General features: G+C 37.7%; 2 protein-coding genes across 2 annotated transcripts in view; one reads left to right on the top strand and one right to left on the bottom strand.

Moving 5' to 3' along the window:
* Window positions 1-15,632, bottom strand: part of LOC136848195 (sericin-2-like) — a 66,372-nt gene that overhangs the window by 17,258 nt on the left and 33,482 nt on the right. The gene's annotated exons all lie outside the window — the stretch shown is intronic.
* Window positions 7,450-13,485, top strand: LOC136848192 (techylectin-5A-like). Its single transcript, XM_067120505.1, has 6 exons — window positions 7,450-7,854; window positions 8,627-8,822; window positions 9,372-9,443; window positions 10,138-10,307; window positions 11,480-11,710; window positions 12,776-13,485. Exons 1-6 carry the CDS (start codon window positions 7,578-7,580, stop codon window positions 12,964-12,966), a joined length of 1,137 nt encoding a protein of 378 aa, XP_066976606.1. The 5' UTR covers window positions 7,450-7,577; the 3' UTR covers window positions 12,967-13,485.

The following is a 15,632-nucleotide window of genomic DNA, read 5'->3' as shown; positions in this document are numbered from 1 at the left end:
GAAAAAATCATGTTATACTAAAATAGGCTTAGAAAAATAAAATCAGATAAGAAAAATTCTAAAATCAGGTAAGAAAAACCAAAATCAGGTTAGATAAAAACAAAAACTGGTTGGAAAAATTCAAAATCAGAGTAGAAAAAAATCAGGCTAGAATAAACAAAATCGGGTTAGAAAAAACAAAATCAGGTTATAAAAACCAAAATCAGAGGGGAAAAATCAGGTTACAATAAGGTAAGGCACGATCGGATAAAAAATCAGGTTAGAAAAAACAAATTCAGGTTAGAAAACCAAAATCAGTTTAGAAAAAAACCTTAAGACAAGTTAGAAAAAACCAAAATCGGGCTATAAAAATCAAAATCAGGTAAAAAAAAAAATCAGGTCATTGTGCCATACATTTATGAGGTTGTGTTTGTGATATATTGCCCGAGAAGTAAAAAACGAAAAATACTTGGAATTTTGAATGCTGTAATCTAGACTTAGAGTTTTCCCCGATTTTTATAGTATTTTAAACACATTGAAACACAGTAACTTGTTACACTAAATTGCAACGTTGGGTTGCTCAGATTATTTACGAGAGAGAGAGAGAGAGAGAGAGAGAGAGAGAGAGAGAGAGAGAGAGAGAGAGAGAGAGACTTATGCCAGAGAGTCAAGCCGAATAAATTTTTGGGTTTAGCAGTCTTGAAATCAGGCGTTTTCAACCTGCTTGTGGCACGTATGCTCCACGTTCCCGACGTGTTTTTGTGCCGTGTTTTACCGTAGTGCGGCCGTACCCTACGGAAGGGACATAAATAAAAAAAAAATCCAACAAAAAAAAAAAAAAAACCATGCAACAGAGAGCAAAAAGTCAAGAGACAAAAGTATTAAGAACCTTATAAGAACAGGAGAATAGATCCAGATATAGAGCAGAGTAACATGACAAAGCACGATGACGTCACTGGCTACATCAAGGAGAGTGTTCCCTCTGTGTGTATTTGTGTGTCCTTGGCATTGCCACCTAAAATGAGTAGTAAATGTGTCTGGCTCCTAAGGTGACAAGAAATACAAGATTGAAATATAACTTTGGGATTATGGCGACGGTAATGTCTCCCCAAATACTAGAAAATCCGGACCACTGGGCCGCTTCGAAATGATATCGGATTCCATAGCCAAGCTGTGATGGGAAGCGAAGCCGTACAGTTAAGGTAGTGGCTTAGCAACACACGAATAAATTGGCGTTTACGGAACAATGGCTTCTCTCCGTAAGGAACGCTTCCGGTTCATTAAAGAAAGAATATTATCGTTTGAAATTTAAGCTGTTCAAGAACGCCTAATCTCAAGTTTAATGAATTTACAAATGTTATTATTTTCATTTGAACGTATCTATTCTATTTCTTTCACTTTCAATAAGTTTCGTCTTAATACAGTTTATATATATATATATATATATATATATATATATATATATATATATATATATATATATATATATATATATATATATATATATATATATATCAGCATGCGTGTGAATATCCATTCAATAGAAGGTACTAGAAAAATCATTCTGAGACATTTCCGCATATTCAGTGAGAGAGAGAGAGAGAGAGAGAGAGAGAATGTTTGCATCCATAACGAAAAAGGAGACGCGTTACCTCTAAAAATTTATGACGTGTAGAACGCCTCCGTTTTCTGTACAAATTGGAAACGAAGCATTTGCTGTTTACTCTTACTGTCATAACTAATGTAATCGCTCTACATTGATTCCATTAACAATACATGACTGTATCATTTTTAACCCCCTCTTTTATTTATCATTAATTGGTTTAATTCTCCATGAAGCATGTAAATGATAAGCCCTATGTAATATGTCTAACTGTATTTCATTCTCGCTCTGAGGGAATTTTCTTCCATCCAATATCAAGCTCTAATCTTGCTTATACAATTAAATTGTTTCTCGGTGTCCTTAATCTTACTCCTTTGGTAATTTCTCATTTGAAGAATCTTTAGAATCTAAATGGTTCATTAACAGCTGGAGTTAAGTAATTTGCTTGGTTATATCTACATGTAAAATTCGTCTTATATTGTTCCTCTCCTAATCTGTGTCCTTTGAAATCAAACTTTCGACCTTGTCAAGAAAATCCTTTAAGAATTCCCTCACTGGAGAAGGAGACATTTGACAGCCACTGAGGAATAACACACCCTTACATCATTCATATTTTTACACCTAACCAGCCACTCTCCCTGTGTGTTTGTGTGAGTTATAAATCACATGCTTCATTTTCACCACAAAATAAATTTCACTGTTCTCTGCAACTAATCATTTGTACCACTCATCATCAAACACTTTTTTTTTTATTTATGGTCATCTTTACCTCAAGAACAGTTTTCCTGTTCTGAAATAACAATTCTGTTGCTATGTTCATTCTTAGTGAATCTAATTTTAATTTATGTTCAGCTGTTTCTCGAGAACAGTTATGCTGTTCTGAAATAACTATTCTGTTGCTATGTTCATTTTTAGTGAATTTCATTTGAATTTATGTTCAGCTGTTTCTCAAGAACAGTTATGCTGTTCTGAAATAACAATTCTGTTGCTATGTTCAATTTTAGTGAATTTAATTTTATGTTCATCTGTCCCTCAAAAACAGTTTTCATGTTCAGAAATAATAATTATGATGCTATGTTTACTTTTAGTGAATTTAATTGGAATTTATGTTCATCTGTTCTTAAAGAACTATTCTCCTGTTCTGAAATCATTCTGATGCTATGCTCCTAAGTGACGCTTGCATCAGGAAAAATAACATTATTTATCCAGATTTTCTTTTCTATAACGAAAGAGGTAATAAAATCGGGTGAGGTCATTCAGTAACCTCGATGATAATTCAGTCCATTTATCCGCGTTAGTTAGACAAGACTACAAGCCGTGAAGTCAGGCCAGCCTCCCATTAATCAATACACAGAAGAAGAAGACGAAGGTAGAAGAAGTCTCTAATGTCTTTCAGTCAGATCATAAGAGGATCTGACGCCAGAACTGCTTCAAGACGTTTGTCAGGGAACTTGGTCAGCGTCTCAGGGTACAATCGGCGTCTTATTGCCCTGTTTCTTAAATAAACCCTCGAGATGTTTGTGTGTGTATGTGTTTGTGGGTGGGATTTCCAGCTGGCTCCCCCAGCCACCACGCAGATGCTCCTTGAGATGTGGAAGGGAATCAAAGAGCCGTTGTAAGGGTCGGAGACTGTTATTCTTCTTGACGCGTCTACAAAGTTCCCCAGCTGAACTGTAGCCTACAGTCAGCTCTCATGGATGGATGCGCATTTTCTTTCATGTAAATTACTTTGTTCTAGCACACACGCGCACATACATGTATACAATATGCATGTGTATATATATATATATATATATATATATATATATATATATATATATATATATATATATATATATATATATATATATATATATATATATATATACCGAAGGGGAATTTTTTTAGTTGATAATAAGTTCGTCGTCCCGTGGGCTCGAACCACAGAAGACAAGAACTCAGGACTACAGTGACGCCTTTACCCACACGGCCAACAAGTGAGGTATAAGTTGATACCGGCTCCCACCTACAAATCCCCGTCGAACTCAGGTATTTGTATTTAGAATCGGTATCAACCCACCTCTGCCATGCTGACCATGTAATGCGTTTGTTGCACGCAGCCATATTATGAATGAATTTTATCACATCACCGTGATTCATATACAAGCATTAAGCTACAAACGTCCTTTAATTTTAATCCAATTCGCTCTACCTCGGAAATAATATATTTTCATATATGTTACCAAAGGGGAATTTTTTTAGTTGATAATAAGTTCGTCGTCCCGTGGGCTCGAACCACGGAAGACAAGAACTCAGGACTACAGTGACGCCTTTACCCACACGGCCAACAAGTGAGGTATAAGTTGATACCGGCTCCCACCTACAAATCCCCGTCGAACTCAAGTATTTGTATTTAGAATCGGTATCAACCCACCTCTGCCATGCTGACCACATATAGATATATACATGAATATATATACATATATATATATGTATATACATATATATATTTATATGTATATAATATATATATACATATATATATAATGTATATATATATATATATATATATATATATATATATATATATATATATATATATATATATATATATATATATATATATATATATATATCTCGTTTACTCGTCCTTATCTAATAATCTGCTCTTTTAATAATCAAATCGTGGGAATACTTCCTTTAATGGAAACTTTAAACTCACACGCTAATCTGTATTTTACAATTTAAGCAATTCTGAATTTGCATCATACTTATAATACATCAATTACAAGTACATTATGGTGACCTGAAATTGGTTGTTTAATATATTGCGATTTTGCGATAGCTACAGTGAATATTACTGCAAGCAGACTATGTTTTTACTCAGAACGAAAAAATGTACCGATACACATTGCATGTCATAAAGTAGGATTTATTTTGTTCGCTGATCACAACGGTGATTAAACCTCAAGGATGCTATTTAAATAATCTATTTCGCAACCATACAGTTTGTATAAACATTACGTAACAAAAAATTAGTGACTCTCTCTCTCTCTCTCTCTCTCTCTCTCTCTCTCTCTCTCTCTCTCTCTCTCTCCCGCGTCATTCTCATGCGCTGGATGAAAATGGAATTCATTTTTTAATAATAATAATAATAATAATAATAATAATAATAATAATAATAATAATAATACTAAAGCCCCAACTGGAAAGCCCCAGGTCCCGATGAAGTTCATGGATACTGGCTCAAAAACTTCAAGGCCCTATACCCACGAATAGCAGAACAACTCCAGCATTGTATCACAAACCACCATACGCCCAAATGGATGACCACAGGGAGAACATCCTTAGTACAGAAAGACAAGAACAAGGGAAATATAGCAAGCAACTACAGGCCTATCACTGCCTACCAATAATGTGGAAGTTACTAACAGGTATCATCAGTGAAAGGCTATACAACTACCTAGAGGACACAAAAACCATCCCCCACCAACAAAAAGCTGCAGAAGGAAGTGTTGGGGCACAAAAGACCAGCTCCTAATCGACAAAATGGCAATGAAGGATAGTAAGAGAAGGAGAAACCAACCTAAGCATGGGATGGGTTGACTACAAGAAAGCCTTCGACATGATACCACACACGTGGCTAATCAAATGCCTGAAAATATATGGGGCAGAGGAAAACACCATCAGCTTCCTTAAAAATACAATGCGCAACTGGAATACATTACTTACAAGCTCTGGGATAAGATTAGCAGAGGTTAACATCAGGAGAGGGATCTTTTAAGGCGACTCACTGTCCCACCACTCTTCGTAGTAGCCATAATTCCCATGACAAAGTACTGCAGAAGATGGATGCTGGATACCAACTCAAGAAAGGTGACAACAGAATTAACCATCTGATGTTCATGGACGACATCCAGCTGTACGGTAAGAGCATCAAGGAAATAGATACCCTAATCCAGACTGTAAAGATTGCATCTGGGGACATCAGGATGGAGTTTGGAATAGAAAAATGTGCCTTGGTCAACATACAAAAAGGCAGAGTAACAAGGACTGAAGGGATAAAGCTACCAGATGGGAATAGCATCAAACACATAGATGAGACAGGATGCAAATAACTGGGAATAATGGAAGGAGAGGATATAAAACACCATGAGAGGAAGGACACAATCAGGAAAGAATATACGCAGAGACTTAAGGTGATACTCAAGTCAAAACTCAACACCGGAAACATTGCCATGTTTCACGAAAGTTCTTCTGTCTGTTTCAACTGTCCAGATTGGTTTGTTGTACCATTGCTCTGTTCTGTTTTTCAATATTTCTGGGTCTTCGTCTACTTTTATCAGTCCTACTCCCAGCTCCTTAGCCACTCGTCTTCACTGGTTTTCAGATATTGCCCCAGAGCTCTGCTCTCGATGTTGACGCAGGGTGGTATAATCTGTCTGTATTTGCTCTTGGGTGTAGTGCTTTGTGTACTGTCACTTTGTAGCTTTCTGGTCAGCAGTTTAGTCCACTCCACTAGAAATTACTGGTACAAAACACATGACAATACACAAAGCACTACACCCAAGAGCAAATACAGACAGACTATACATAACATGAAAGGAAGGGGGGAGAGGGCTACTAGGCATAGAGGACTGCGTCAACATCGAGAACAGAGCTCTGGGGCAATATCTGAAAACCAGTGAAGACGAGTGGCTAAGGAGCGCATGGGGAGAAGGACTGATAAAAGTAAACGAAGACCCACAAATATACAGAGACAGGAGAATGAAAAACAGAACAGAGCAATGGCACAACAAACCAATGCACGGACAGTACATGAAACAGACAGAAGAACTGGCCAGCGATGAAACATGGCAATGGCTACAGAGGGGAAAACTCAAGAAGGAAACAGAAGGAATGCTAACAGCGTTAAAAGATCAGGCCCTAAGAACCAGATATATCCAAAGAACAATAGATAGAAATAACATCTTACCCATATGCAGGAAGTGCAATAAGAAAGACGAGACCATACACCACATAGCAAGTGAATGTCCGGCGCTTGCACAGAACCAGGACAAAAAGAGGCATGATTCAGTAGCAAAAGCCCTCCACTGGAACCTGTGCAAGAAACACCAGCTAGCTTGCAGTAGTAAGTGGTACGGATACCAACCTGAGGGAGTGATAAAAAACGATCAGGCAAAGATCCTCTGGAACTATGGTATCAGAACAGATAGGGTGATACGTGCCAATAGACCAGACGTGACGTTGATTGACAAAATCGAGAAGAAAGTATCACTCACTGATGTCGCAATACCTTGGGACACCAGAGTAGATGAGAAAGAAAGGGAAAAAATTGAAAATCGAATTAAGAAGGATATGGAAAATGCCAGTGGAAATTTTACCCATAATCATAGGAACACTAGGCACGATCCCAAGATCACTGAAAAGGAATCTGGAAAAACTAGATGCCGAAGTAGCTCCAGTACTCATGCAAAAAAGTGTGCTACTAGAAACAGCGCACATAGTGAGAAAAGCGATGGACTCCTAAGGAGGCAGGATGCAACCCGGAATCCCACACTATAAAAACCACCCAGTCAAATAGGATGACTGTGATAGAAAAAAAATGATAATAATAATACATTCAGTTTACTACTACTACTACTACTACTACTACTACTACTACTACTACTACTACTACTACTACTACTAATATTAATAATCATAATAATAATTTATCTATATTTATATGCTTTACAGATTCAGTCTAATTATTATCTTCTGCTGATGCTGAGTGAGAAGTTATGGCGAAGTGTTTTTCTCTCTTTTTTATTTTCAGACGAAGACTGACAGACAACGCCTGTCATTCTTCGCCAGCGGTGCGAGCGAAAGGGCACACGCATATATATAAAGAGAGGCGACCTGAAAACGCAGCGCAGTTCATCGTGAAGAAAAGAAGAAGAAGAAGAAGAAGAAGAACTTCGCGTCGTCGTCACTCACGCCTTATACGTACACTCCGGCGTTTCGTGACCGGACCATGATGGCGGCAGCAACACCACCGAGGACGACCCTGCTGACGACGAAGGGCGTTGTTGCCTGTCTCTTCCTGACGCAGCTCATCGGCGTCTTCTCCGTCTTGACTGGCGCAGCCGCTGCTGCTGCTGCTGACGATAATAAAGTGGATCCCGAAGCCTCCAGCCACAGGGGCTGCCCCGTGAGTCGTATCAAACTGGACCTCGGCGGCCTTTTGTCAAGTGTCAACGTCACTCTCAAGGGCCTGGAGAGTTTGCTCGGGCCTCTGACCTCGCTCGATGGTAAGGAAGGGTTGGGGGGGGGTGGGGTGGGTGTGGGGGTTAAGGGAAGGGATAATGTTGCTGGTTTTTGGAAACTGCCTAAAAAATCGCATGTTGATCAGGAAGCTGAAGTCTCAGTTATCTTGTTTCATTTTAGCTGTTTCCCCAAGAGAGAGAGAGAGAGAGAGAGAGAGAGAGAGAGAGAGAGAGAGAGAGAGAGAGAGTAGTTTTTTCCATCTGAAAAATTGTACATGTTCACTGAAATTCAATCTAAGAGAAGAGAGAGAGAGAGAGAGAGAGAGAGAGAGAGAGAGATTGCTCTTCCGTTACCCCTCTGAAAAACTGTATGTGTTTAATGAAATAAATCAGTAAGTCAGTGCAGAGAAATATCTTTGGAGAGAGAGAGAGAGAGAGAGAGAGAGAGAGAGAGAGAGAGAGAGAGAGAGAGAGAGAGAGAGGCTGCTCTCCCTTTACCCCTCTGAAAAATTGTACATGTTTACTGAAATAAATCATTCAGTCAATGTAACAAAATACCCTTGAGAGAGAGAGAGAGAGAGAGAGAGAGAGAGAGAGAGAGAGAGAGAGAGAGAGAGAGAGAGAGAGAGAGAGAGAGAGAGAGAGAGAGAGAGAGATTGGTCTTCCTTTACCCCTCTGAAAAATTGTATATGTTTAATGAAATAAATCAGTAAGTCAGTGCAGCGAAATACCTTTGGGGAGAGAGAGAGAGAAAGAGAGAGAGAGAAAGAGAGAGGGAGAGAGAGAGAGAAACTGATCAACCTTCGACGCTCCACAGGCTCAGTCGCCCAGAACCACCTGCTCAACCTCCTGATGAGGAAAATGGAAGTCGAGAACGAGCAGCTGAGGGAGAGGATCTCGGATCTCGAGTTCCAGAAATCGAGGATCAGCTCTCGAGTCATCGAGTGGAACGAGGAGTACTTGAGCAGAAGCGACCAGAAGACGTCGGAGGTCCCTTGTTATTCCTTACAGTGGTGAGTCAAGAACTGTATAACTGTTGCTTCCATTATGAGACTAACTGACTGACTGGTTTCAAATTCAGAACTGGTGTCATGGTATTTATGGTCCATGACACCGGTAAGACATGACTGTAAGTAAGATCTTGATGTGCGTGTATTTATGTATGTATGAATGTATGTATGTATGTATGTATATATATACTTTATCACTTACACAATTATCTGTGCATTAATGCAATTACTGACAGGACCTCATTAAAACTGGATGGTATCTAGCGGAGATATTTATTCAATAAAAGTTACAAGCTTTCCAGGACTAACAGTCCCATACATACATGCACACACACAGTCTATACATACATATATATATATATATATATATATATATATATATATATGTGTGTGTGTGTGTGTGTGTGTGTGTGTGTGTGTGTGTGTGTGTGTGTGTGTGTGTGTGTGTCTGTGTATTCTCAAACATTGCAAATATAAACATTTGCATCAAGGAATAGTAAAAAAAAAAAAATAGGAAAACTTTCATTAACAGACGAATGTTTTCTTTTGCAGGCCTCGAGACTGCCAGGATCTCTTCCAGCAGGGGAAAAACGTCAGCGGAATCTACACAATCTATCCACAGAAGTGAGTTGTTGCTTGCATAAGGGAGTTTTTTTTTCCACATAAGTGAGTTGTTGTTCATGTGAATAGGGGGATTATTTCTTCCACATCAGGAAGTTATTTTTCTTACATAGGGGAGTTTTTCCAACATAAGTGACCTGTTTTTCCACATAAGGGTGTTGTATTTCTGCATAAGGGAGTTGTTTTTTCATATAAAGGAGTTGTTTTTCACATAAATGAGTTGTTTTCTCACTTGAGAGATATATTTTTCCAAATTATTGAGCTATTTGGCCACATAACTGTGCTGTTTTTTCACTTAGAGTTGCTTTTCCACATAAGTGAGTGGTTTTCTTCACATAACTTAGTAGATTTTCTACATAAGGGTGGGGTGTTTCTCCACATAAAAGAGTTGTTTTCCAAAAAGAATTTGTTTTGCCACATGAGTATATTTTCTTCACATAGGCGAGTTTTTTTGCCACAAGTGAGTTTTTTTTTTTTTTTTGCATAAGGGAGTAGACTTTCCACACAAGCAAGTTTTTTTCCACATGAATGAGTTTTTTTTCACACACCACATAAGTGAGTTGTTTTTCGCATGCAACATAAGGGAGTTGCTTTTTCACCTAAGGGAGTTGTTTTTCATCATAAATGAGTTCTTATTCCTAAGGTTTAAAAAAAAAATCCCAACGAGGAATCTGATGGACTCTCTCCCTTTCCCCAGGTGTGGCTTCGTGGGCAAAGGCGTCCGCGTCTGGTGTGACATGGAGGGAGAAGATGGTGGATGGACCACCATTTTGCTCAGGAGGAAACTCGAGCAACAAGTCGACTTCAACAAAGGCTGGCGATATTACAGGTTCGGCTTTGGCGATCCCGAGACTGAATACTGGATAGGTGAGTGATTTGTGAAGTCTCTGTCACCAGTGGTGCGTTTAAAAAAGAACCTACAGAGGTCTCTGTGCCTCTGATGCGTTTAAAAAAGAACCTACAGAGGTCTCTGTCCCTCTGATCGGTTTAAAAGAGAACCTACAGAGGTCTCTGTCCCTCTGATGCGTTTAAAAGAGAACACACAGAGGTCTCTGTGCCTCTGATGCGTTTAAAAAAGAACCTACAGAGGTCTCTGTCCCTCTGATCGGTTTAAAAGAGAACCTACAGAGGTCTCTGTCCCTCTGATGCGTTTAAAAGAGAACACACAGAGGTCTCTGTGCCTCTGATGCGTTTAAAAAAGAACTTACAGAGATCTCTGTCCCACTGATGCAATTAAAAAAAAACCTACAGAGGTCTCTGTTCCACTGATGCGTTTAAAAGAGAACCTATGGAAAACTCTGTCCCACTAATGTATTTAAAAACGAATTCACAGAGACCTGTGCCACTAATACACTTAAAAATGAATTTACAAAGGTCTCTGCCCCAGTGATGTGTTTAAAAGAGAACTTACAAATCTCTGTTCAAGTAATGCGTTTAAAAGAGAACTTACAAATCTCTGTTCAACTAATGCGTTTAAAAAAGAACTTACAAATATTACTGCTCAAATAATACACTTAACAGACAACTCCTACAGAGACCTCTGTCCAACTAAAGCTTTTAAAAAAGAACCTAAAGAGAACTAGTGCGTTTTAAAAAGAACTTGCGGAGGTCTCTGTCCAACTAACGTGTTTAAAACAGAATTTACAGAGGCCTCTGTTCAGCTAATGCGTTTAAAATGTACTTACATAGATCTCTGCCTAACTAATGCATTTGAAAAAGAGGTCTCTTTCCCAGAGATGAGTTTAAAGAAGAACTTACAAAGATCTCTGCCCAACTAAAGTGTTTACAAAAAGAACTTGCGGAGAACACTTTCCCACTAATGCGTTAAAAAAAATGACAAAGATCTCTGACCAACTAAAGCGTTTTTAAAAGAACTGGCGGAGAACTCTTTAATGCGTTAAAAAAAATGACAAAGATCTCTGCCCAACTAAAGCGTTTTAAAAAGAGCTCAGCGAGACCTATGTCCAACTAATGCAATAATAAAAGAAATTACACAGATCTCTGACCCACTAACACTTCTAAACATCCACCATCTGCAGGCAACGACTTTCTCCACAAGATGACCAGCGAGAGAATGCAGACGCTGCGCGTTGACATGAAGGACTGGAATGAAAAGGCAGCTTACGCCGAGTACAGCACCTTCAAGGTGGACAATGTCGACTGGGAGTATCGACTGCACGTGGAGGGGTACTCAGGCACAGCAGGCGACTCCCTGTCCTACCATAACGCAATGCTCTTCTCGACACCTGACAGGGATAATGACAAACATGGTAAGTTCACTACATCTGCACCACGGTGAGAGTTCTGCCAGGGAAGACGACACTGTATGTACATTGAATGTTTACTCGATTTTGCATCACACAGAGCGTGCTGACACGGCAATGGCAAACATGGTACGTTCACTCCATCTGCATTACACTGAGAGTGCTGACATGGATGTCGACAAACACTGTGTGTACATTGTAAGTTCACTCAGCCTGCATGATGTTGAGGTTCCCGTATGTACATGCATTGTATTTTCGCTAGATCTGAATTATGCTCAAAGTTATGACAGGGATAACAACAAGCATTGCATGTACGTACATTGAACATTCACTTTATCTGCATTACACTGAAAGTTCTGACAGGGCTAATGACAACCATTATATGGCCACTCGATTTTCACTACTCTGAAAGTCCTGACAGGGATAATGACAACCACTTTACTACGTCCAATTGAGTTGCATTACGCTGAGAGTTCTGACAGAAATAACAGCAAACATGGTACATTCACTTGATCTGCATTACGCTGAGAGTTCTGACAGCAATAACCACAAACATCGTACGCTCACTAGTTTTGCATTATACTGAACGTCCTCCTTCTCCTGGTAGGGGAAGGGAGGGGTAGGGTCGCCAAAGGTGAGAGGGGACTTTTTAGCAAAAATTTTCCAATTCATTTTCTTGTGAAATTTCCATTCAGTCTATATACCAGTCTTCAAGAGATGTGTGGAAGTAATCGTCAGTGTGAAGGACACCTTCTCAAAGTTGTCTCTTTCCCTGATAATAGCTTTCCACCTAATGACCCAAATTGCTTTCTAAGTCAGTGTTCATTTCTACTCTTGCTGAATCACACTTTATTCTGTGGCCTCAAAGCTCATTTAGATATAAGATAATATTTATTTATTTGCATTAACAACCAACTTCGAAGCTCATTTCGACCTCCCCACAATTTCAACCTCCAAAGAATTAAGGAAAAGTTTGGTTTTCCTGCCTTACTTCAGAATAACAGCATTTTATTATATGTGAGACGAGACAAAACTCATTTCAACCTAACCTTGACCTGGTATAATTTGCAGGCAGCATCAACTGCGCAGCCGACCGGAAGAGTGGCTTTTGGTACAATGCCTGCGAACACGTCGGTCCCACCAACCCACTTCTGCCCTCGGCAATGACCGAAAAAGGTATGCATTGGCACCACTGGTACAACAATCGTCAGACGCTGAAGCAAATGTCTTTCAAGATCAAACCAGTCTCTTGCCTTGTATAACAATATTTACAAGTCACAGGACCACTGACAAGCAGCCTGCGTGGATGAGAAGCATTATCACCAAGAATAATCTCTCCGAAGTGGGCTAGTTCACCATCATTACTACAGGGTATTTGCGGTATCCCTTCGGACCCTAGCTGCATCAACTTTTTAGCCTTTTACTTTACCTCCATTCCCTCTTCCTTTCGTCAGTTATACTATCCAGCCTCACTAAACTTTACCTCTTATTGCAATGGCGGGTTTATCTCCCAGTTCCTCCTTTAGATCGTTGTGCTTCGTCTCCTTTACTTTGTGGGTCTCTTGAATCACCTTCTCCCCCTTTCCACTTTCTTAATCGCTGGTGGCCGAAAGTGCGCCATCGCCTATAGCTTGGCAGCCTAAATTCCATAACTCCAGATCAGTCCAAGAATAATTTGCCTCCCTCTGAAGTTATCAGTTTTTTCTTCCAATTTCTTTAAAATGAAGATCATTGTGCTAGCAATGTGCTGACTTACTTTTAAATAAAGATTACACACAATACATCGTATTACAGTTTTCTAGAGAATGCCTATAATTTCCGCATTTACTTTTCTAAATATTGTCGCATATTTTTATTTGATCAAATGAAAATGATAGACTTAAGAGTCTCAGTTAAAATCATAGTCGCAAATTTTGAGAGATCCAGTTAAAGTGAAAGTCAGAGATTTTGATATTCTCTTAAGATGAAAGTTGTAAGTTATGAGAAACTCTGTCAAAAATAACACCATATTGAGAGATTCCATTGACGTCAAATTCATTTATTAAAAAAAATCATAACATATGTTGTGGAAGACTGACCATGAAATTTCCAAAGAGGATAAAACGAAAGTCAAAAAAAGAAATTCACTCAAAATGAAAGCCATAATGAGATTCTATTATTCTCTTGTATATCATGCGAGCAGATATTTCATGACATTATTATTATTATTATTATTATTATTATTATTATTATTATTATTATTATTATTATTATTATTGAAAATGGGCGCATTTTCATATTCATTAGGAAGCGATCTATCACACGACAGAATATTCACGAAGGTAAAAAGAGAAGGCGTGATGCCCTTATGACATAAAATGACTTAATAACTGTCTATCAATTTGAAAGGTTTTAATCACTGTCTGATGTATTGATTTGCTGTAATGCTCACCTGGCGTCACGACAAAAGGAAGGTCACCTTTAACAGTTGAAAGAAGAAAATAAAAGGAGTTGGTATTAAAAAAATAATATATATATATATAAAATATAAAAATATAATATATATATATATATATATTATATAGAACAGGAAGTGATGACTAAAAGGAGTTGGTGTTAAAAAAAAAAAAGATATAAAACAGGAAGTGATGAATATAAAAGTGAAATCTGTTCTCTTTTGTAAAAAAATAAAAAAGGCCAAAACGCGTGAATTCATTTTCACAAAGAAGAACAATGGTTAAGGCTGAAGTGAACCATTTAATTTTGTTCTCGTGATTGAATTACGAAGTGTAAAGCTCGCCTTAATAAGGTACAAAGTATAAAGTTTGCCGTAATAAAATACAAGTATAAAGTTTCTTGTTATAAAATAGTTTATAAAACTCGCAGTTATAAAACAAATATAAAATTTGCCATTACAAAATAAAAAGTATAAAGTTTTCCATTACAGAATACAAAGCAAAAAGCTCGCATTTCTACAATGCAAAGTATAAAGCTTACATTTTTTAAATACCAAGCAAAAAGCTCATATTTTAAAAATACAAAGCATAAATCTCGTATTTATAAAATACAAAGTAAAAAGCACGCATTTATAATAAACAAAATATAAAGTACACAGGGTAAAGCTGAACACTAATAATAATGAATGCAATGCATAAGACACACAAACCCATTATCGTTCTTATAATGCATTAAAGTTAAAGTACAGAGTAAAGTTTAAAGCATAAAGACGAACCGTAATAAAAGCAAAGTGGGGACACGCACCTTCTTTAATTTGCGTATCTATTCTATTTCTTTCACTGTCAATAAATTTGTCTTCGTGCATATATATATATATATATATATATATATATATATATATATATATATATATATATATATATATATATATATATATATATATATATATATATATATATATATATAGGTAGAACTATATAGTAGCTCCGCGGCAGCGACTGCCTTCTAACTTAACTTTTTCTACAGTTTTTGGTTGCCAATTATGAATTTACCTTTAATTTTTGGCGCTCGAGTGTAATTAACCTGTAATTAACCCCAGAAGTCCATCCAACAAGGGGTTTCCATACGTGATCTTCATAAGACAGAGCACGGGTACGTCTGTTTCGAACGGTTCATATCCGTCCGGCAAGTATATATATATATATATATATATATATATATATATATATATATATATATATATATATATATATATATATATATATATATATATATATATTCATTCTGAGATGTTTCTGCATATTCAGTGAGAGAGAGAGAGAGAGAGAGAGAGAGAGAGAGAGAGAGAGAGAGAGAGAGAGAGAGAGAGAGAGAGAGAGAGAGAGAGAATGTTATTATCTATAAGGAAAAATGGAGACGCGTTACCCCTAAAAATTTATGACGTGTTGAACGACTCCGTTTTCTTTACGAATTGGAAGCGAAGCATTTTCTG

This window comes from Macrobrachium rosenbergii, chromosome 18 (assembly GCF_040412425.1).
Source record: "Macrobrachium rosenbergii isolate ZJJX-2024 chromosome 18, ASM4041242v1, whole genome shotgun sequence".
NCBI lineage: Eukaryota > Metazoa > Arthropoda > Malacostraca > Decapoda > Palaemonidae > Macrobrachium > Macrobrachium rosenbergii.
This window is presented reverse-complemented; position numbering and strand designations above follow the sequence as displayed.